The 23,403-nt window shown below is 43.5% G+C and overlaps 1 protein-coding gene across 1 annotated transcript; it reads right to left on the reverse strand.

Annotated features, from left to right (window-relative positions):
* Window positions 1–5: 5 nt before the first annotated feature.
* Window positions 6–22,607, reverse strand: btbd7 (BTB (POZ) domain containing 7). Its single transcript, XM_049595885.1, has 11 exons — window positions 22,268–22,607; window positions 15,409–15,636; window positions 12,417–13,550; window positions 6,910–7,118; window positions 6,259–6,334; window positions 5,654–5,814; window positions 5,398–5,541; window positions 4,733–4,922; window positions 4,401–4,579; window positions 3,761–4,165; window positions 6–3,621 (listed from the first exon to the last, which is right to left on the reverse strand). The coding sequence occupies exons 2-11, from the start codon at window positions 15,488–15,490 to the stop codon at window positions 2,845–2,847; spliced, it is 3,357 nt and encodes a 1,118-aa protein (XP_049451842.1). The 5' UTR covers window positions 15,491–15,636; window positions 22,268–22,607; the 3' UTR covers window positions 6–2,844.
* Window positions 22,608–23,403: the final 796 nt, after the last annotated feature.

Consider the following 23,403-nt stretch of genomic DNA (forward strand, 5'->3'; position numbering starts at 1 on the left):
AATAGACTTAAATTTCAATACAAAATTGCCCTTGGGATTAAATTGTAGCCTGTTTCAAAGCTGAAACCCTCACTCTTCAATACTGGACCAATTTAAAAATGTGTTGTCTCCATTGGATACATGGTAACAAAAACATGGGAAAATTGTTCAAGATTTAAAACACCAAAGTTTCCCTTTCAGACAAACGTGTTTGTAAAAGTGATGTGAACAAATACCAGTTTTATGTAAATTAATGTCATTACATGTTTTTAGTGCACAAATCAACTCCACTGAGATCAAATTAATTCCATAATATCAAACCAGTTTATTTTGAGGATGCCCAAGTTGACCACTGTTACGCACCTTTTGAGGTGACAGTAGAAAAATAGATTCAGTGAAACTAAATGCAACTTAATATCAGTCTACAAACATGTTTTCTATGATACCATACAAGTACAAAGTACCTGTTATAATTCAACACAAGCAATCACACATTTCAGATGGTTCAATTTCAAAAGGTGCTAAATAACACTATGTACACAAAACGAGCTACATGAGATTTCAAAGGACTATTTGATGCAGGCTGGTAAGCTGGTAGAAAAGAGCTTGCATAGACATCAAAGTCACTTCTCCAATAAAAGCCCAGCCGCAGGCGGGGGAAGGCACTGACTTCTCTACAGCAAAGAGCAAAACAAGGACTTTTATTCAATGGAACATTGTCCTGGAAAATAAAACAACTACCCAACATGAACATGGGGAGGAATCTGGAGTTTTGCATTTTTTCCCCATGAAGCAACCTAGATGGAAAAATGATTTTTCTGCTTGGCAACTTCATCACTGCTAAGCAGAGAGCTAGTATCTTCAGATCCTCTACATATTCCTGTTACTTTAAAAGTAAAGGAAAACAGGGGAGGGGAAAAAAATCTCTACAAACATGGTAATCCACACCACCTACGACATTGAACAGACTGCCCTAATGCATAACATTTAAGAACGAAATTGATTCTGAGACACAATCTTTTTGTTTTATACCACACATTCTTAGTGAGATTTCATGACAAAGACAAGTACACAGTGTTGTCCACTACAGTAAGAACCTTCAACGACCACTAAAATGTGATAGAAACCATTAAAAATTTGTCAGAACGTGAAGCTCAATTAATTATATACAATTTTCCATTGGAGATATGAGCCAGCAATCGCCAACTTTTTTTCAATATAAGATTCCTTTTGTTCGAAATTCATTTGTTCCTTTTCCCTTCAGCTAATAGACAGGTGGCTCCTACAGTGCAATGTTACTCATAAGTGAGGTTGTATGCCAGCTGCTGGCTGTAACAGGCTTTTATGTGTGTACTTGCATGGTGCTGGAGCTACAGCTACTGCGGCTCTTTAACAGTATATTTAACAGTATCAACACTGACTTTGCAGTTCCACAATTCCCCATGAGGTGGCGTGATGGAGGCCTGATGTATTTAAATATACATGGTTTTAGCATTCTTGTTTAGTGAAACCCACCTCTGCCACCAAGAAAAACTGCAGTTAATGTGTCCATAGTGAACAGAACAGTCAAATAAGCAATTAATAGGGGTTGCAATATAATGACATCATACTTAATTGAATAAAGGTAGCTAAAACTGAATATTCCAAGCACTGATTAAGGCTTTAGATTTGATTACTTGATGCTATTGGATTAAACAGAACAAGAGGCTCTAGCACACTGACCACCGCGCTCTGTGCCAGAGACTCTGGTTAAATCATCTGACTCTGATATGTACAAACAGACCTGACTAAAGATGGGAGTGTACAGTACTGAGATTGTCTAAACACCTGTGTGTATCAAAGTTATCCTCGCACACAGACACACGCACACACACCTGTTCCAGCTGAAAAACCAACAAACTCTGCATTTGATCACTGTACGTCAGTTGCCATGGCACCCCTATATTTTCCCACTGTATCTCAGTAATGAACCCTGCTCGCGATCCTCCTGCCTCCCCACCATCTGAAAATGCCAGGCCTCTGCCTCCTAGCTAGACACTCAAAGGCTGCGATAGGTAAAGCCTGACACAATTATCAGACTGGGTTACAGGGGAATGACGAGCTCTGATGACCTACTTCCTGTCGGATCCAATTCCTGCTTTGTGTGACCAAGCCTTGGCCCGTTACTCATCAGCACTGCAGACCCAGGGCCAGGAGGGGAAAACAAGTCAGGTGGGTTGCTAAAGGCATGCTACAGGAAGAAATGGAAATACAAGTAATGGGAGGAAAAGAATACAGCCAGACGTATTTACATATGATTTTATCACAATACTCTCTGTCCCAGACTGTGTACCATTGTTAGCTTGTGTAAATTGAGATTCCTATCCTGCCGTCTCCCCATTCTATGCTGAAATTAATGGAGAGACAACAGAGGCTATGAATATAATCTTTGTTAAACCATCAGTTCATAACTGAGCTACATCTAGTGTTATGATCTCCTCATGCAGGATTCACACAGCATAGAGCGAACCGCTTTCTTTACAATCAAACTCAAGAGACCAATCCATCCTGGTAGAGCCTGAGTCATCCTCTAAACCAGCAGGACTAGGCAGGCTTGCAAACATCAATTACAAGCATTGACAATTGACCTACAGCTCTTACACATTCCATACTCTGACTGTGTGATGGATAGCACAGTTTGATAGAGGTAGGACAAAAGGACAGATCCTATAAATAGCAACCATCGACCACCCCTTTCCTCCTGCTCCTCTCAAACACACACACATATACACAGGCACACATTTAGTGCTTTGCCATCCATTATGACGGACAGCCACTCATCATGCTTTCCCTTTTCTTAACTCAACCCCTGGTCCTCAACTGGGGTTAAAGTGCGGATTTCTTATAAGGGTAGTCAGGCTTGCTGGGTGACCTGCGGTCTCTGGTGATCTCCTCACTGACACTGTTCCTGTGAGGCTGCTGGAGGGACCCCGGGCCCAATGATTCTCCAGCTAAAACCATGTCCTCCGGGGCATCTCTAGGTCCTGTGTGCCTCTCCTCATAGCTGTCCATGTTCCCACTGGGAGACCGTAAATGGCCTAAGCCATGAGTCAGGTCTGTCTCATTTGATCGCCCCCTTGGGATGTGTCCCATCCTAGGCTGGGCCCCAGAGGGGCTGGCAAGAACTCCATCATGCCTCTGAGAGGTCATGCTGAGGACATCCAGACGTAACGGGTCTGGGGCAGTTCGTCCCTGCGGGCGGCCCTGGGACTGAGAGTCAGAAATGTAAGGGGGTGGATAAGAGCTAGAGGGGGTGCAGCTGTGGCTGTAGAGGTCTGGTCCTGCAAAGGAGGGCAGAGGGTGAGTGGAGGTCGGGGTTGCGGGTCGGCAGGAGAAGTCATACAGGTCAGGGAACTCTGCTTGAGCCTCCAGCTTGGGTTCCGGAGCATGTCTCTTGCAGGAGTGGCCATGTCCAGGACCGTGGCCATGGCTGTGGCGGGCAGAAGGGCAGGGCCCATGGGGTAGATGGTGGCCTGAGGGGCCCATTGGGCTATGAGGGCCTTCCCTTTCCATCTCTGCCATGTGCTGCTCCCTCAGGGACATGACAGACACACCCAGTGCAATGTCAGGCATGAACTCCCTCATAACAGGCTCCATGTTCATCTGCATCACAAAACAGATACAAATGTGTGACATTACATGACATTTGAGCAACTTACAATCCCATGCACAAACCATTAAGCCACATTTGAATAAACAAAATCGTAGCACGAGGTCTTGAGGAAGTAACATTCACACTCACCGCTTGCTGGTCTGAAAGCAAAGCTCGGCCCATAGCCTGTGGGTTGGTGCAGTCTGGGGGCTGGGGCCTGGGCACAGAGGAGTAGTCTGAGCTGCCATGCTTAGTGGCTGCATGGCGCTGGATCAGGGTGCGGTTGCAGGGGTAGGAGAAGGAACGGGTAGGGGTTGGCATGGGCACACGAGGACGCCAGGCACCCTTGAGCTGAGCATGGCTGGGTGTGGCAGGGGGGTGGTATGGGGGAGGTGGAGGAGGTAGGGGAGGGTGGAAGCCCACTACCCCTTCCAGCTCTGTGAACATGCTATCCATGGCTGGGCTGCTGTTTACCCGACACCGACCCACCTGGCGCAGAGCCAGAATCGGACTCTCATCTCCAAAGCGTTCATCAGGGAAAAACTTGTATGGGTTCTGTAAAAGACAAAATAGGAGCTATAGAAATCTATATCCATCGTGGTGCTGACAAAGCAAAACCCCTTTTTAAGATTTTCCTTAAGATTTATCTGCCTGGGGTTGTTTAAGGTCTGTGTCTGCTGCAGTGCTGAGGTCTGTCTGTGTCCTCTGCCTTCCTATCCCTGTTAGTATCCTAGCCTTAGCCATCTCATCCCCCTCTAACCCCTGGGGACAAACTCTCCTTTCTACTAACCTGCAGTAGCTCAGTGGCTCCGTCTGCCAGGCCAAACTCCCTTAGCACCCGCAGCTGCAGCTCATAGCTGACGGTGGCTCCTTCACCACAGTTTAGGGCGTAAGCTCTCTGGACCTGCTCTGTGTGTCTTAGTTCCTGCAGCCTCCGGATCATCTCCTTTACCACAGACAGCTGAGGCACTGAAAGATACACATAATACATACATTGATGCATGTTATGTTTTTTCACTTGACAGTAGCCATATCAAAATTATAGTTTGATACTAGCATCATGTTTAAGGGTACTTGAGCAGTTTCTGTTACCATCTGGTCATTCCTCAAATATTTCCTTACCTGGAATTTCATTGGCCACAACCGATGGTGCTGTGGATGAGTTGCTTGCCATTTGCTGGTGACTGATCATGTGACAGCACTGAGGCACAGCGTTGTTGACCATGTAGAGTGTGTCAGGGACATTGGACATGCGCACTAATCGCAAGCGCACCAGGTCTGTCTGCTCCACCATCATTTCATCGAGCACAGACTGAGGGGACAGGTAGTCGAGAGAGGGCAGGTTAGGCCAGAACTCCAAAAAAAATAAAACTCCTATGTGCAACTCAAGGATGCCGAGAGGGTTTGCAAATTAGTTCCACTTGATTGACACTTCATCTAATAATGACTCTCTCTGGTGTGGGGATATGTTCATAAATATTCATGGTGGTGGGAAGCCCTATAAGTTATTAGGAAAAGTGTGCAAATGGACAGAAAATGAATTTCAGTCAAGATGATGGAGGCAGCTATTAAAAATGGCGAGTGTGCATAGCAGCAACTGGGCATGGATGATTTTGGCGCATCTGAGCTATGAACAGGTCTACAAATTTTCCGGAGGCACTTAATGGTGAGGCTGTCCTCTTCACAGAACCTCTACTCTCTTTGATGATAGCTATAAGGGACACAAATAATCCACTGCTTCCTGCTTTGTCTGGAGGCCCCATTAATCAGGAGAGAAGGAGCCTTACCTTAGCCTCTTCCACATAAGGAGAGAAGAGGCGGGGACGCACATAGATGCCGGCGTTCTTCTGCCGTAACCAGGCATTGGCTTTCCCCCCCTCAGCTGTGGGCAACATGTCTGAAGGAGGGGTGCTTATCAAACCCCTTTTAAGCTGTGAAGAGGGGTGAACAATGTGGATCAATGATTAGTTTAAGAAGGTGACTAAGGTGCACACACATACACACACACAGCAGCTGAGAAAAAGGCAGATAAGGAGGACTGACCGCGTCAGCGAGGACGTCACTGTTGGGAGGTAAGATGTGCTCAGTTCGGATGAAGGGCAGGAGGGGTGACAGGATCTCCTTTAGTTCCTCCACGTCCAGGTCTCTCCGTTTCACTCCTCTCTTGTTTACACTGTGGGCTGTGCCGCTCAACAGGTTGGGCTCTGGGTAAATAAGGACAGAAACAGCCATGAGCATCTTTTTAATATAATGCATATTACCGTGACTATTTATGTAACTATGATTAGGCTTTTAATGCTATAAAGCCACCTTCTGGCTATTTTTCACATTGTTCCGACAGTTTAAAAAAATCATGGATAAATATTGCATTGGTTGCTGTGTGGTTCAGTTTTTTCAAGCAGGTTCCTGGCCGATACAATATGATGACAAATAACCTTGACCATAAATCCTACAGAAGACAACTGCTTACTTAGTTCAGAGCACACAATGACATGGCAAATCACTATGAGACCACTTTTTTGAGGGTAAAGTTTGGTTCCTTTTTGTAATGCTTTTAAGTGTATTTTGGAGGCTCTGGTAAGTGGGTAATTTCCTCAGAGCCATTAGGGGGGCTGCTCAGAGGGTAATTATAGAGTGTATTATCTTACCCCTGTCTGCCATCCTCTTAATAAGCTGCTGCTCGCCCCACTTAACAACATACTTGAGAATGTCCTGTTCGCTCGCCTGTGAATGAGACCGAGGTAGAGAGAAAGAGAAGGGACACACAGAGAGATATAGGACAGGGAGAAAGAAAGACACAAAATTATTATTAGGACAAGGTTAGATATCATCGAGAATAAGATATCATCGAGAATAAAACTGGGAAGCTGTTAAATGAGGATAAGGTGAAAATGCAATATGTTCAGGCGGTGGCCCAGCAAAGCTCAGGCCTGGTTGGTTTGTTTGTGTGTAGTTGGATTTCAGCACTTCACCTCAACCATCTGGTCTGATGCCCGAGTAGCTTGGCAGTGCAGATGACAGCTCAGCTTTGATTAGGTTCTTGGTTTGAAGGCATTTCCCTCCTGGGAATGGTGTTAACTCTGGAGACCCTGAGTGTCGTTGGTGAGTGTGTGTGTGTGTGTGTGTGTGTGTGTGAGTAATAGAGAGACTGTGTGAATGCATCTGTGTGTGTGTGTGTACTGTATTTTCACCAAGCAGTCACTGTGAACACGTCAGACTTTACTGAAAATGTGTCTTCCACAGTATGAGATGTTATAGGAGTTGACAACAGACTGACAGGTGATGCTCTGTCTCCTTACCTGTAGGTAGTCAGACTGAATTGCGCAGAGAAGGTGCTCCTTGCTGAGCTCGTAGAGAACATCGGAGCTGACAACCTGACTGAACTCCTCGCAGAGGAAATGCATGGCCTGCCTGTGGACCCACTTGGAGCCATACGGCTGGGAGCTCCACTTCAGGATGGGGACGAGGGAGTCCAGAGACAGGCTTTCCACAACAATGTCCTCACAGCCTGGAGAGCCAATGACAAAGATAAGCAATTCACACCTAGACATTTAATCCAGTGTCTTTATGGGCATATTCAAACACAAGTACAGGTATTAAAGCCAGCAATATAATACTAAACAGAAGCTATAAGAAAAGAAATACAATAGAGCATGATTTAACTGAAAGTTTATTTGAATACAAATGGTAATTCTGCAGCCGCTGCTAGACCATCAGTAGTTTTGACTCGTATTCACTGACCCAGGGAGTCTCCCTCCACTAGCCCCCACATCCTCCTTGCTGCTTTTCCTAAATCAGAGCACATACCAGAACAGCAGGCAGTGGTTTAACTCTGTAACACGCCAACCCACATAAATGCCTTTGATACCTTGATGTGTTTCAGTCTCAAGCTGCCTCCTCTTAACCGTGATAAGTAAACACAGCAGCCTGAGGAAATGTGCTGCCGGTGCACGGGCACACACACTTTGGAATTGTGTACACACTTGTGTGCATAAATCAAAAATGCATTAAAAAGCCACAGAAGGCTTAGGGAATTATGTACCTGCCGCTCTAGCCATTAGAAAAAAAGAGCAAAGTTTTGAAAATTCAGCCTACGCCGGCACTCAAACTCACACTTATTCTAAGAGGGATCCATTTAAGCAGAATTAAACCCCCTAACATCCACTCCGATTAACATATGATTGGCTAGGTCAAGCTATCTTTGCCAAACCCAAATACGCTGGAGCCTCAGTGGCTCTTATTCGCAGCCTTTCTCTAATCAATAACGTTTAATACAAAACGGACATCCATGGAGATAAAGCCAGACTGACTGACGTCCAGTTAGAGCTGCCCTGAGCTGAAACACAGAGCCAACTTCCTCATTCCAGGCCGTCTTGTCCATCAGCTCATAGTTGGGCCAGTAGCAACACTCCTCTGGGAAGCGCTTATCTCAAAGTAGAAAATCTAAGCTGCCTTTCCGCCCCCAAACCCCCCACTTTGAACATACACTCTAGGAAACTGGACACCAGACTTGAGAGTGATGGCTCCAGTGATGCTTTCCCTTTTGAATCCATCCAAGCACGACTCACTCACTTTTAAGACGAACACACATGCACATGTAAGCAATAATGCCCATGCACACACACATGCATGCATAGATGCACACACTGATGATGCACTTCCCCTTTTGGGCGTCTTTAGTTGTAATGGCAAGTTAACGAAATGCAAAGCAGACACCCGCAGTGTTTTAAAACGAAGGGTGGAAATCCTGCATCGTTAAGAAGACAGATGGAGTTGAAATGTGGACCCAGGCACTTTGCCTTTTTTTTTATCTCCTATAAACAGACTGGAAGAGGGAATGGATTCACAACATCTGTGCCTCAGTCTCCACTATTCGTCCCCATGCTGTCTGTCGTCTAGAAAGTGATTTTGCTCACGTCAGTCTCTCACCTTTGCATCTTTGCCCTCTCTTAAAAGCAGACACACACATACACACAGGCAGACAATTCCCCACTTGGGACCAGTGGCCCAGGAAAGCAAACAGCTCTGCTCTGTGTTAGCCCATTAGAATTCACAGCGACAGCCAGTCTTTTAAAACGCAGCACTTTTATTATGAGCTGGAGATTAGAATCAGCATTATATCTAATACTAACCCGCCTCCCCTTCTCTCCACGGGTGGTACACCACATTCACTGGAGCTTAGCCGGCTGACAAGAATATCAACACAACAGCAGGGGCAGCAACAGCCAGCTCTGCACTACACTAACTTTAGAGGACGTATGCATTTTGTCTTGCTGTTTTTATTTGGAGCTCCTTGTTTATGAAGTGCACAGTCTCCAAAGCCACTTAAATCATCAGCTGCACTCAATGGTCTGTAAACAAGCCTGTGGATGTAAATCAAGTCTGATGATCAGTCAAGGGCTGGGCCTTCATTCAACACACTCCAAACACAAGACAGGGCACTGAAAGTACTGGTCAGTCAGTGAGCATGGAGCGAGAGGAAGTACCAAGCTGAAACCACACCAACTGGCTATCATCTCTGCGGTGCACTTGAAAAATTAATAAGGCTTTTAATATTGGTTGCTATTTGAGTGAGATGGAGTCATAAAGGGATACACATCTTGAGATTTAATAGGGAAGAATGACAGAGAGCTCAATTGCTCCACAAAAACCTCCATGGGCCAAAACTTCACACAGCCAGAGGGTAGCAGTCGAGGTGCACACAAGGGGGAAGCCAGTGTGACAGATGAGAGGGCTCCCTTCATATGAAACCCCTGACATAAGCCTCTCTGCTGCCTCATGAAGAAACATGGCAGCTACTGAAGTCTCAAGCCGTGGGATGGACACAGACAAATTTCTCCTTTCATAATCAACTCACAGATGCCAGGATGATTGCACTTTGGAGTGTGTGAAATTTGTCAAATCAATGTGAAAAAGCCATAAAAGAGAAATCTCCAAATGGGTAATAACAGGATGTTGCAAAACAGACAAAGAGAGAGGACTTGGATAAAATGAGACCAGGTCAACCTCAACCATCTCACCACATTCCACATTGAGGTTTCATGGGAACTGATTAGAGCGGCGCAGCACAGTGGGAGAGGGAGGAGAGGGGATAAAAATACCCTTGAGTAGGGGCTTGTTCGGGGGGGATGGGAAGGAAGAGGAGGTGATGGTGTGTGGGGATGACATTATTTGGCTGCTCTTTGGCTTAAGCTGCCCGAATGACCCTGAGAGCGACACCAGAGCTCGAGGGTGGGAGGTGGTGTCTAACCAGCTGTGTGTATGGTGTTAGTGTACGGTGCTATTGAGATCACTGCACAGGACTTAAAAAGGTGATTGATTCTCTGCCCCTCAATCAATTCAGCAGCTGCCCACAACTAATCCTAAGCTTTTACAGAGACTTTATACAAGCATGTTTACTATTGTGTCCCAGAAATGGTTTGTGTTGTTCATACAGCTTCCTCTTTGGACAGCTGCATTCTGTTATTGTTTTCAAACAAAAATAGCCAAATATCCAAACCTATTAAGATTACACAATGCACTAGATTTGTATCAATATTGCAATAAGAAATTTGCACACAACATGCTGCAATATCTGCTTACTGATGAATCTATACTCTTGTAATGGATTCAAATCAGGTTAGAGCTGTTCTTAGATTCGAATCACCAGTCGGAGACCCCTCAGTTTGCTATGATTCATCTACTCAAGCAGTGTTTTTGCAGTCAATCTGCAGTGTACCCCTGGGGATGTTTTGGTCCCCAAATGTAGTTACAGAATGAGGACTTCTTGTTTTTACATAGATCCGTGGTACAGGCATCTGAGGACCCAGACCCAAGGTGAGTCTGAGAGAGACAGAGGCAGATGTCTGGAGGAAGAGAGGCTTTGCCCAGTCAGACGCTGAGATAACATCATCTTGTGCCTTCTGCTTATAAGTGGTGAATTTACAACTCACAACAACTTAATACGATACAATCTCTGGCTTTTGTTTGATATCTAGTATCTGCAAAAAATGATACACATTCTTGATCCATTGTGGGCACGCATTAGCTTGGATGGCTAACTTGGCTTGTTTACTATACTGCATGAATATCACTGTCGAATTTGAATGTCCCACTGAACCCAGTTTAAACTGGAAAAAAGGAACGAATAGTCAAATATTTGAATTGAACAACCAAATCCAATTCCACTGACATGATTTAGATAAGGGTGCAGGTGTGTCTGCAGCTGCTTCACAGTAAAACCTTTCAGCCACAGGCTTTTACTGTAAAACAGCTTCACTGAAGTGTTCTGTGTCACAACAAATTATATAAAGTACATTTTGACTATGCTGAATATTACTGTAACTTGGTGTTTTAAATTGAAATTAATACTGCTTTGATTTCATTACTCAGCATGAGTTAGTGAAACCGTATGCTTAAATCGTTTAATGCATCTCATATCACCATTTCAATATTTAACAAACTAATTCCCATCATCTTGGCTCTATGTAAGATAAGATGGTTATAGGATATGATTGTACTGAGTTATATAATCTCTCTGGATCCACACAGCTCTGATAGGCAGGCCAAATGCAGTACTTTTTGTGTGTGCATTTGAAATAGACTGCTACAGGTATTGCATATTGCAAAGGTGATTCTGTTTGACGAGGAGCTATGTTAGATGTGCTAGAAACTGGACAATGCTCAGACATGCCACTCTGGAGGAGGTGCGAGTGACAAAGTGACTGGCTCATCATGTCAACCATGGCTGTAACCTTCGGCATGTTACTGAGGTCATCCTCAAACAGTGGCAAGAGTCAGACAGACAGTGTCATCCAAGTAAAGATAGGCCAGTGACGAAGTAGGCGACCAGTGACAAAGTGTTGACAGAGGCTCAGATGCGCTGCATGTATCAGACAGTAAGCTGTCAGTCCCTGGAGACACAGACAAACCCTTCGGCCTATATCAATCTGTTACTGGCTGCCGCAGCTCTAACACCCATCACAGCCAGCCAAGCTGTTTAACACTAGCGTGGTCTGCATTGCCATATTGCACATATGCCAACATATGCATTATGTAGTTTAAAGGACAGAGTGGAATATTAATACAATGAGTGTGAGACACATTATATGAATTCATGAAGGGAGAGATTAAAGTAGAGTATTGCGCGGCATTAATTATGAGAAAAAAAATATCCAGCCAGTTGTGACAAAATCCAGCTCCTATTATTTAATCCACAGAGACCGACACTATAATTATGACAGTCCGGACTGACAAATTAACCTTGAAATTCATAGTAAAGGCTATTCAACTACATTATCACACTTAAAAACAATTTGTTCAAGCTGAGACCTCAGCAACTAAATTGTAAGGCAGGCTATACTCAACGTAGAGCAGGACAATTTAACAAATTTATTGCATTTATTAAAACATTATGAATCTTTTATTGTCCTAAATTTACTCACATCACAACTATAAAAACATCTCTATTAAATGACAAAAACTACAACAAGCACTGAAGCAGAAGTGCAACCAACAGTCCAGCATCTTAGCTACCTTAAACTGTAATATAACAGGACAAACATATCAGAGGTGAGCAAACATGAGAGAGGAAACATGCACTGATGCATATTAGATATTATCACATTTATGGTTAAAGGTTAATCTGATATGTCTTTCTATAAATTAAAAGTCATGTTGCGCAGTCACACTCACAAGCACAAATAGGTATGGACAACAGTTAACCTTTGAACTATGTCTACAGAGAGCAAAATCTTTCTTTTTTAACGTGTCACGTATTACTGATTGGTGTTTGTGTGTGTTCTAAATGTGTGTGATTATGACTTACCTTGAGCCAACATACTGAACTCCAAGAATAGAGCGATGTGGTACAGCTCCATGGCCTCCTCGGTACGTGTGCTGGCTCCACGTCCCCCAGACACCAGAGCTTGCACCTCGCCAAGACTGCCCGCTGAGGGGCTGCCACGTAGCACCAGCCCAAGCTCCACCACATCTGTGTACATGCAGTGGAGAATAACCTGCACATATTTCCGTGGGATGATGGACTCATCCAGCACGATGCGGGTGGGTGTCTGCAATGTGCGCTCTGTCATTTCCTCTCCTGTGCGGATGCGCCTCTGCAAAAGGTTCCTAAAGAAAGGAGAACGTGCTGAGAGGATAGCTTTGTGAGCCCGAAGGTCCTCGTCTGGGGTCCCGGGGCCTCCTGAGCCCACTGTTGGTGCAGCGGCCACAGCCCCTCGTTCATTACAGCTCTCTATCATCTCAGAGTCCGAGGAGAAGCTGAGCAGAGCGTCGTAGTAACACATGTAGTCAAACAGGCCCTTCATATCAGCCTCCAGGGAGTTGGGTGTACCAAACTCCTCACTGAGTTGCACCAGTACATCCACGTTCTGCAGCCTGGTATCCTCCGCTCCGCCCACTCCAAACTCCCCAGTGTACAAGTAATGAAGTAGGGCAGAGAACATGGGCACATCAATGCCAGCTGTCTCAATGTCCATGAGAACCTCCGCTCCATAGCCAGGGGATGACGACAGCAGAGTCTTGAAGAAGGGGCAGCGTGCAGCCAGGATGGCCCGGTGAGCTGGGAAGCAAGTACCTTGGAAGATGAGATCCACATCAGTGCAGTACTTGTGCTGGTAGAGGGCAGCTAGATCCCGCTGCAAGCTGGGTGCCTCGGCGCGTGCCAGGCTGGCCTGAAAGCTTAGCTCCTTGAGGGCTGCCGTGCCCTCATATTCCTCCACCAGGGCGTTGGTGTCATGGACATCCCACCCTGATAAAAGCTCCCTCATCTGCCGCGCATGATCTGCTGAGCGGCTGGACTTCCTCCTTTTGATGAACCTCCGTTTGAGGGTCGCCAGACCAAGGCTCTTCTTCTTCCTGTCTGTGGGCCGCTCATGGCCATGCTCCAGGCTGTATAGCTTAGACTCCCAGCCATATCCCTGCTGAGAGTAGGATGAGGTCCCTGGAATGAACACACAAAGCAGGTTAGCTTCAAATGAATTGTAGTGTGTGTTTTAACAAACAAATGTCTAAACAGATGTAAAGCAAGAAACCTCTTCTCCTTATTAAATAGCTGTGACAGATATTTCCTCAGAAACAGTGTTCTGGTGAGACACTCATTTCATAGCCCCAACACCAGTTCACTCTTGAGGCCAGACTGCTAGAAACACAATCTGTCTCTGGCACCCCTGTGGTGCGGCCAACTCTGTCAGGCCAAACACACACTACCCTGACCCAGCTACCAAAGCACTTGGATCTAATTCAACAGCAGAAAAAAAACAAACAGAATCCCTTCATTTAGCTTTGTTTCAGGCCAAACTATGGTTCAGCACAGACTGAGAACCAATTAGCTCATGGAGGACTTTGTCCTGCATTGTACTTCTCAATGAACTTTGGTCCGTTCGCATACTTGGGCCCAATCAATTACTCTAAATGGCAGTCATCTTTGGCTTGACAGACAGGACTCGTACGTCAGAGGAAGCTCTGCCAAGGAGATCCTCTCTTCCTGCCCTTCTCTCAGCATCCATCAGTGTGACCCAAATAGTAATCATTCTAGCACTGTGAATCATCTGTGGCCCAGGCCAGCTACAGAACTCAGAACAAAACTTCTATAGAGATAATTTGGGTCTTTCAACAATACTTTCACTTTTAAGAAGTCTACAAAAACCTCAGAGCCAAAGTCATTTTGAAAGTGAAATAAATAACTGTTTTTTGTTAGGGACAGATTTATTGAAATGAATCTCTAAAGCAGGTTTCCAAACCCTCTGGCACTGAGGGCTGCAGAGATTTAAGGACCATAAACTAGAAAAACTCCATTGGTTGATAATTTAGTCCCAACTAAGTATCCTAACATGCCTCATAATAGAAAGACATCTCTAACAACCAATCAAAAACACTACTTAAATAAAAGCAACACAGAGTGACCTCATATACCTCTGTGCATTCAAGTGACACACAAACTATACAACCTATATGTCAGGCTCTTTCAGTGCATGCAGTCACAAACTAACAGGCAGAAATAACCTGGCTGTAGCACAGCAATGTTCTCTGACTATGCTGAAACTGGGACAAAAGCAAAAGGTCCCAGACTGTAGCTGTCACGTCATTCAGTAAAATAATGTGACAGTCTAACAAGCAGCCTATAGCTGGCCACAGGGACAAAAATCATGACACCAGATTAGCTCCCATCCAGTCTGATAGTCAGCAGTCTTATCATAATCACATCACACCACAAGCACGTAGTAACAACAAAGCTAAGAAGAGCAAGACTGCAAGACTGCAAGGCTGGAAGGCTGGAAGTTACGTTTAAACTCTGACAGCAGAATACTGTCTGTGATCTTGGTTAACCACCCACACCGGACACAAGTTCCTTTGCATATCTGCCCCTCAAAACACTTCATAAAATCTATATGGCAGGAAAAAGTAGCCTGGCTGCATTGTTTTTTAATGCATTTGGATCAGCTGTATGACTCAGTGACCCAGTTTGAGAGCTCTCATGCACAAATATATTCACCTCTTGCACCATTAGTTGTCATGGAAGCAGGTTAATGTAATCTAAAGTGTGAGTTCGGCCATGATAGACCCCCTGTTGTGTGTTTGTAGCATGGGTGCACGGTGCCAAAGTGGGTTCAGGAGTACAATTTTAACACTTCACTTCAGAGGAGAGTGGGAAAATCATGTTTTTCCACTAACAGTTAATGTAACAGAGATATTTCACCATACGCTGACTGAAAATACAGAATCATCTATCAGAGCTGACTTTGTGTTAACTGTGCAACCGATCACAACGCTCTTAATTAAACCACAGATTAAGTACCTACCTATAAAAGTCTGCTGTGCCTGTGCATTTCCCCCAATGCGTGGGGAGCATGAGTGTGGATAGCTGGATCCATTGGCACCCATCCTCACTTCTCTTCACTTGCTATTTGGGGGTCCCCCCTCTTGCTGAGTCATTCTGCTCAGACAGCGTATTCCTCCAGATCCTCAGTCGTGGGTCAGGCACAGATCCTCTGAAGCGTCCTCAGAGCCCCGGGCCCAGCCTGCCATACCTGGAGGGAAGAAGATGAAAGAGGACAGAGAGAACAGTGAGAAAGACATCCAAGTCAAAGAGTGAATGCTTCTTTAAATGGTGCTGACTAACATCTCATAGGGAATGCAACGATGATGAGTTTGGACTGTTTGGACTCTGTCAAAGATAATGAATGGCCAGGGGGCGTCGATGTTAAGGAAGCTGAAAAGAGGGACATCTATTACTATTTGTCACTCTATTTCAACCACACTGATTTCAGTGCAATCATGAATCATAGTTGCCCTGGTAATTTTGCAGGCCTGAAATGCTAAAGATTCTGACGAGAAACCTTTTTTTAGAATGACAGTCTTCATCTGAAGACTGTGTGCTCAAGCTTCTATCTATAATCTTCAGCGGTGACTTAGGTTAACAGAGACTTCCTCTGCTCGGCCCTAAGGAAACTCTGACTGGCAGTCGACAACAAATCTAATGCAGATGTATGCTGGAAGGCACAACCCACTCTGCCTTTACCCATCTTGTCCGTTTTAGTAGTTTAAACATTTGTAGTCTAATGAATAATTTGGATGTTTTTCCAGTTCAGCGTGTTTTTATCTGTGCAGAGTATAATTATACTGCAATGTTAGTGACAAGTCACTGACCAAGGTCATATCAATTAGTCAAAAGGCTAAGTGTTACATTTTCATTTAATTGCTACTGAAACATCTCTGAGCTAGTTTTTAAACATTGGGTTCAGATCATATTAGTGCAGTCACACTAAGCACTGCATCATAGCTGCAATGACTTGTGGTTGTTCAGTGAAATTCTTTTCAGTGCTTCACAGAAGTGATGGGAAATGTCACGTATGAATGCAATCTTAGTGCACTACGTGACAATATGACAATACATACTGTGAGAAAACACAAATGTGTCTACTGTCAGAGGCTTTGGCATGTCATTTTTGCAGTGGTATATTTCCCATTAGTATTTTTGGTTGTATCAGGGCGATGTTGCATACTGGATTTTTATGATTTTGGCATCAACGGGATGAAATACTTTGATTTGTCAGGCAGAGCTGCAACAACGATCATTTTGATTAGTGGTTAATCTGACAATTACTTTCTCAATGAATAGACTGTTTAGTTGATAAAATGTCAGAAAACAGTGCAGGCCCTTTCCCTTATACAAATAGTTTTATTCATTAGCTGTTAATTGTCATCAAAACAACCTTGTTTTATCCGCCTTTCTCTTAAACTTGTGGCAAACTGTGTTATGCATATTTGGAGTTTTGCCCACATTCTAACTGAAATGCTTGCTTGCACTTTCACTCATTAATTTTGTCTTTGCCTGCCACTGTTTTCTTGCGATTGCCCGATCTGTACTGCACATGTGCAACTCTAAACAGAGATGCAAAGGAAGCAGGATTGTGCACTCCTCAACTTCCTCCATCATTAGCTCCGGAATAAACAATGGTGTTTTATTCTTTTTTTCCCCACTTGCCTGATCGGGCAAGTGAGTTGCTTGATGTACTAGCCCAATGTGGCATTTATATATATCATACTTGCTCCTGTGATCCTAATTGTTGAGCCCTGTGACATATGCCCTGTGTGATTTCAAAGAGCCCAAGGTGATGTTCTGAAATGATATGTTTTATCCAACCAACAGTCCAAAAATGCACAGCTATTTTGTTTATTATCAGGTATGACATCAAATTCTAGCATTTTAGTGGCATGAAACGAGCAAATCTTTGGCCTTTTTTTTGCTAAGAAAAATAAGACTACAACAACCGTTCAATGATCAAACTAGTTGCCAATTATTTTCCTGTAGATCAAGTAATCCATTATTCAACTTATCGTTGCAGCTCGATTGTCAGATATTTAATTCACATTCAGCAAAAAACAGACATTGCTGTCTGTTAATTTTGTCCATTAGTAATTTCTGAACACACTTTTCATTACAGAGGACATCCTAACAGTTTACAATAGAAATAGCACAGGTGTAAATAATTAAAATGAATGATGGCTTAATTGCATTTAGCTGCTTCAGTTTCAGAGTCCTGGTATAATGCATGCTAGCTCATTGTCACACTGCCATGGCTTACTGGGACACATGAATACAACAGAGCCATCCTTAATGTTATTAGCAATACCTGCACCTTTCCTTAAGTAAAAATGTCTTCTGTGGAAAATGCCTTTTGAAGCCCTTATGTGATACCAGTATCATATCACAAAAGATTTTAGGTATATTTAGGTGGTACTTTATATGGCTCGGTCAAATGCACATCATTTTAAGATGGAGGTGAGCTACTGCACGTAGCTCAACACAGCCATTTTCTCTCAGCCTATCCTTGCCAGCCGTGGCACCAATGAAAGTGCCCTCAGTAACTTTTTCTGCTCTCTCCTTTGTACTGTCACTGGCTACGATCTAACACAAAACAGGGCACCTCATTAATTAAGCATACCCTTTACCCATCAGGCTATTAATTACAAACTGAGTGTATCTGCCTCGCTTCATTTATACCAGCAAGTACACTGGAGAGCAAAATTATTCTGATTATTTTCCAAACCAGAGGGACAGCTTCTCAATTTTCCATGCTGCTTACATCTTGGGTAACTTTGCATAAATGTGCCCAAATGTGCCCTTTTATAAACAATATTAAGAGACTTGGAAATGTAATTCTCATTGCTCTTGACCTTTAAATAACTCAGTATAAAAGCAGTCATATACATTTCGTTCTCATCTGTGCAAGACTAGACGGAGAACTGGAGTGTGATGGGAGATCTGTTTTATCTCAGCCTGCTAGTTTTTCCTGCCTACCATACTAATAAATCATTGTGGCTGCCCCTGTAGAGCAGCACTCCAAAGCCTCCCAAGGGTTCAATGGAAAACCACAGCCTCTTACTCCACACACAAATAGTCACCAAGCAGTCACAATGGAACACTCCAATAAAATGTTGGTTGATCTTTATTTCATTAGACTGCTTTAAATAAGCCCCATCTTCACAGGGAATTCATTTGGACAAAATTAGAAATTGAATTTGAATATGTAGGAGAGAGGAGGAAGCCCTTGAGATATATACTGTCTTGTTTACAAAAGGAGGTGGGGGGTGGGGTGTTGGGGTGGTAGTGGGGGGGTCCTCAAAGGAGCACAGCAGAGGCAGAATAAAACAAAGCAACCAACACATCAATTGAACAATACACCGACTCCCAGCTAGGCAGACTTACGGCTTTAACTCATTCAAATAAGTGAACCAAATTTAACTTCAGCTGCAGTGCAGAATTCTAAAAGCATAATTTGGGACAGCTATTTCCTTGAGACCTGACTCACACTGTTCAATAAGAAGCATCTCTGCCATAATCTCTCTGATGCCGAACATTAAGACACTCTCCTGCAGTTTGGCCTGAAACAGTGTGTTGCTCTGTGTGCTGGGAGCAGAGGAGGGCAGTGCCACAGTCGGGGGGGGGAGAGGCAGACGCCGGCCGAGCTGGACTATACGTCCCTAATGAGAGGTGACAGGAGACACTCCCTGCCCCCACCTATCTCTCTCTACATACACACAAACATACGCGACCTTTCAAACTGCTCACCTTGCTTCAGTCGCTTGAATCATTTCATTTTATTTAAAATCAGTCATTTGCAGAGGTTTAAAAGACAGAACCCCAACCTCCCATAGAACATTACCATACAAAACTGCTTGGCACAAGAACAGGACCGATGTATTATTCAAATGACAGCCAAGGCACTTTATCAATCATTTATGTGGATTTCCTCATCATGGCTAGAGAAAGGGAAGCAGTAGGTATCTGGATCTCCTTTCCTGTCCTGCAATCCCAAATTTCTAGAGCATGTTCTTATTATTTCAAAGCACGTTTTTTACAGGTCATCCCCCTTATTCAAAGCTATGCTAATGAAACGCACACAGCCAACATTTTGAATCAAAGTGACAGCTGTAATGAAGCTAAGACTACATGACAAGACTTCAACAATCAAAAGCATTGTGAAGAATTACTTGAGCAGTGTAGCAGATGATTGAGAAATTGCTGTTTCTTGCCTTTATGGCAGCTGTGTAACAGTCTATGAGTCTAAAGAGCCACATTGCTTTGCTCAAATGGTACAAAGATACGTAGGTGGTGTGTTCTCCTTTGGTCCCACTGTGAATCCTTTAAATGAAATGATGAAATCACCACCTTTTGACAGTAATCTTTGTTAGGCTCAATGACACAGGCCCTAATCTTCTGAAGAGGAGCAATCACTGTGCCAGTATCGCAGTCAGGCCTGAATGAAAGGGCAGCAACTGTAGGAACACTGAAATACATCCCCCCAAACACTTTGCTGTCTAAAATTACACAGTAGCTGCAAAGTGCTCTAAATATGTCAAAGCTCTCAAATACACAGCTCTTCAATATAATTTCTTCAACAGGGAATTTTTATTAGTCCATTGCAGGCATGTTATTATCTCATGAAGTCCCGTCACACTGATCCCAGAAGAAGCAAAGATAATTTACTTTCTTGACTTGCATACAATGAAAACGAAAGATTCGGGCCTTGTCCAATTAATATAAAAATACAATCTAATTATGACAACTAATCCCTTGTTGTAATTTCAGTTTATAATAAGTTTAGATGGATATAACTGAGAAAAATGTTTTGCTGACACAAAAGCTGTTCAGTGACTTGTGGGGGAGAGTGTGTTTTGCTAAACAAGCTGGAAAAAAATACTGCCTTGGGCAGTAATTGTAGACTGTTGACACTTTGTATATTTGATACAATCAAAGGTGCTCTAAAAAAGGCCATAATAAGCAATGCAGTGGTGAGCAGAAACCAGAACTTTCTAACAGAGTGACCTCCACTGTATTGATGTGCCTGCATACATCTCACAGCAAAATGTGAAATATGGACGGCAGGTAGATAGAAAACAGAATACGTAACTCCCTCTAAATAATTGTGATGTCATATTTTGCCTAAAATGATAGCTGGAGAGGCAAAATTCAGTGGCACAGCAGACTGCTTACCTCTGCAGCGTTTTTGCCAATCAGGTCAATCAGTATAACAGTTAATCAGGCCATTCGACTGATTACAGACGCTGCCAGGAGAGCTACAGGAAGCTACAGGAATCAGAACAGGCTAGAAAAAGCAACACACTGAAATGACAGAGACAGATAGAGGAAACAAAAGTCCCCACAATGATGACTCATGGTGGGCAGCCTCTGGATTAGCCCGTCAGCCAACAATATGAGCCATAGTGCTGCATACTTAGCATGTCATAGACCATGTTGTCAAGTTTTTTTTTTGCAATGGATGCCACAATACACAAACAAAAATTAGGTATCACACAGGATATCTCATAAGCACCAACAAGTTATTTTCTTTTAGACCTTTGGGTGAAAGGATACCTACAGTGACAAAGAATGGGTGGACGTGTTCTAGGTCAGCCAAACAGGGACATCTTTTCAAAAAAGAAATGTTAAGTGTGCACACACTAATGACTATACAAACACAGCCTGGCAGTCAACCTTCAGGGAACGAATGGCAGCCAAGGAAACAATAAGTGTTTATTTTGAGCGAGTTGTCAATGCTCCTTGTTGAGTTCTCCATCTAACTATCCAGGGTAAACAGCACTCAGGCCAAAGTCCGGCTCATTCAGTCACTCAGTGGCAAGTACTTGCAGGCTGATGGCCTTTAACGCAAGTCATGGACTTATGAGCATGTAACTCCAATAATTACATGTCATTATACTGCCCTGGAGCAGTGACACAAATACTTAACCTGGGGAACAGTGGATGCACCTTCTCCAAATGAAAAGGGAGAAAGATACAAACAGGTTGTGCAGAATGCTGAGTCTAACCAGAATTTCAGTGAGATTACCACAGGATTATCACAGGGTGCATATGGCTAATCACTACTTAAATAGGTGGTGACACCAACAAGGATCATATGCATTGTTGGAAAGACCCCTTGGAATAGCAATACAAAATTTGGGAGGGTGAGGCAAATAATAAACTGTGAACAAAACAGAATGCCTATTCCTGACCCCTAAATATATTTGGATGATATTTTACTACTGGCAATTATGTTATGCCTTTGATACACCAATGAAGCCTTATCCACAAGCAGGCTGTAAATTGCAATATATGACAGGCCATTTTGTTGCCATAGCAGGATCTATCAACAACTATCTGACACAGAGGCAATAAACAGCAACATGTAGGTCGATCAGCAAAGTTAAAATGCACATATATCCCAAACTTTTTTATACATCTATCCTCACAAAAACAGAGGAAGCGTTCCCCTCTGTAACCCGTGTATAAAGAAATCAATCATTTGCAATGGCTTTGTTAGCCTTACGTTTACGCGGAGCTATTGTTGCTCTTTGGGCTATTGGTGGGCTATGGCTGCTCAGCGGAAGCCTTAGTTAAAAGTGCTTGTAAGAGCAAAAACCAAGTGGGTTGTTTGTCTCAGCTGATAAAAATGGGAAGTAATGTCCAAATAATTCGCGACAGTCTGGCGAGAGGAGTCATATTCACCACAGCCCTGTAATTAGTAGCATATCCTAAAAGGCTAGGGTAAGCTATCTCTGCTGTGTCGCTTTGACTTTACCCCCTCGGAAACAGCAATTTACTTCGAGCAGGATGCGATGCAACTGTTGAAAAGCCAGCGTCCAAAGCATATTTACCAGAAAGTGGAGAGCTTCGTGGGCATTATTTTCCTTCGTATCACCTCGTAGTTTAGACAGTACTCCGACCCAAGTTGTCCCTGGCAGAGGGGGAGAAAAAATGCAGCTCAACACCTTCTTTTTCCAACTCTGCTCATTACGCACGCCTCGACGTCAACGTCCACATTTGATCACTAATATGCGATAATTTCCACTTGCGACGACTTTCCGGCGAATTTCCAGGATTTACCTCGACTAAAAACTAAACCAAACCCGTTTTTATTCTCGGTTCGGTTCGGTATTTCCCCATAGTAGCACAACGCCTTGTTGGGTGGTTGTTATGGCCTATCCCAACGCCAACCGTTTCAAGATAACGTTAGCCAGATTAAGGGATAGCACTTCCGATTAGGATTTTCAAAATAAAAGAAAGTAATAGTACAATTTTGTATCATACAATAAAATACACATCATATAAAGACAGTTTCAGTCACATGTTCAGTTTAAAACCTTTAAAAGCAATTTAAACAAAAAAACTATAGAAAAACAACAGCAATACCAGTCATATTAGCTAAGGTAAGCGCGCTATGCACCTATGACACGCCTTTATTTTGAAAGCAACATAACATTCTTATCTGTATTTTCCTGAACTTGACGGGATCTCAGTGCTGTACGCCGACTGGTCAAGAGGCCCGTCAGTACTCCGAGCAGCTTGTACAATAAGATATTTGCGAGCGCCCTCTAGTGGTTTGTCTGTGGCAGTGAGGGTTATATGGGCTACTTGCGTAGATATCTAATCAACCTTTCTTTATGTTTCTTAGATGAGATTGTCACTACTTTGGTAGAGGGTTACATAATCAGTTCGAGTATGCATAGAAGTGAATCATTATTGATGAAATTGATAGTTGAATGAAAATATAATCTCCCAATTAATCATCTTCTGTTATTCATTATCTTTTTCTTAATGGTCTGTCTACGTGGGACTACTATGATTTAGGCTATAACACAAATAAAGGCCATGGAAACCACCTAATCTACAGTATATGCAGCCAAACCACACTGTTTGAACTGGTATGATATCTATTGTAGGCTAATATCATCTGATTGAAGTTCTTTCAGCCTCCTGTTGAGGGCGACACAATACATGTAATGTAGGCGTC

Source organism: Epinephelus fuscoguttatus, linkage group LG14, assembly GCF_011397635.1.
Source record: "Epinephelus fuscoguttatus linkage group LG14, E.fuscoguttatus.final_Chr_v1".
Taxonomy (NCBI): Eukaryota; Metazoa; Chordata; class Actinopteri; order Perciformes; family Serranidae; genus Epinephelus; species Epinephelus fuscoguttatus.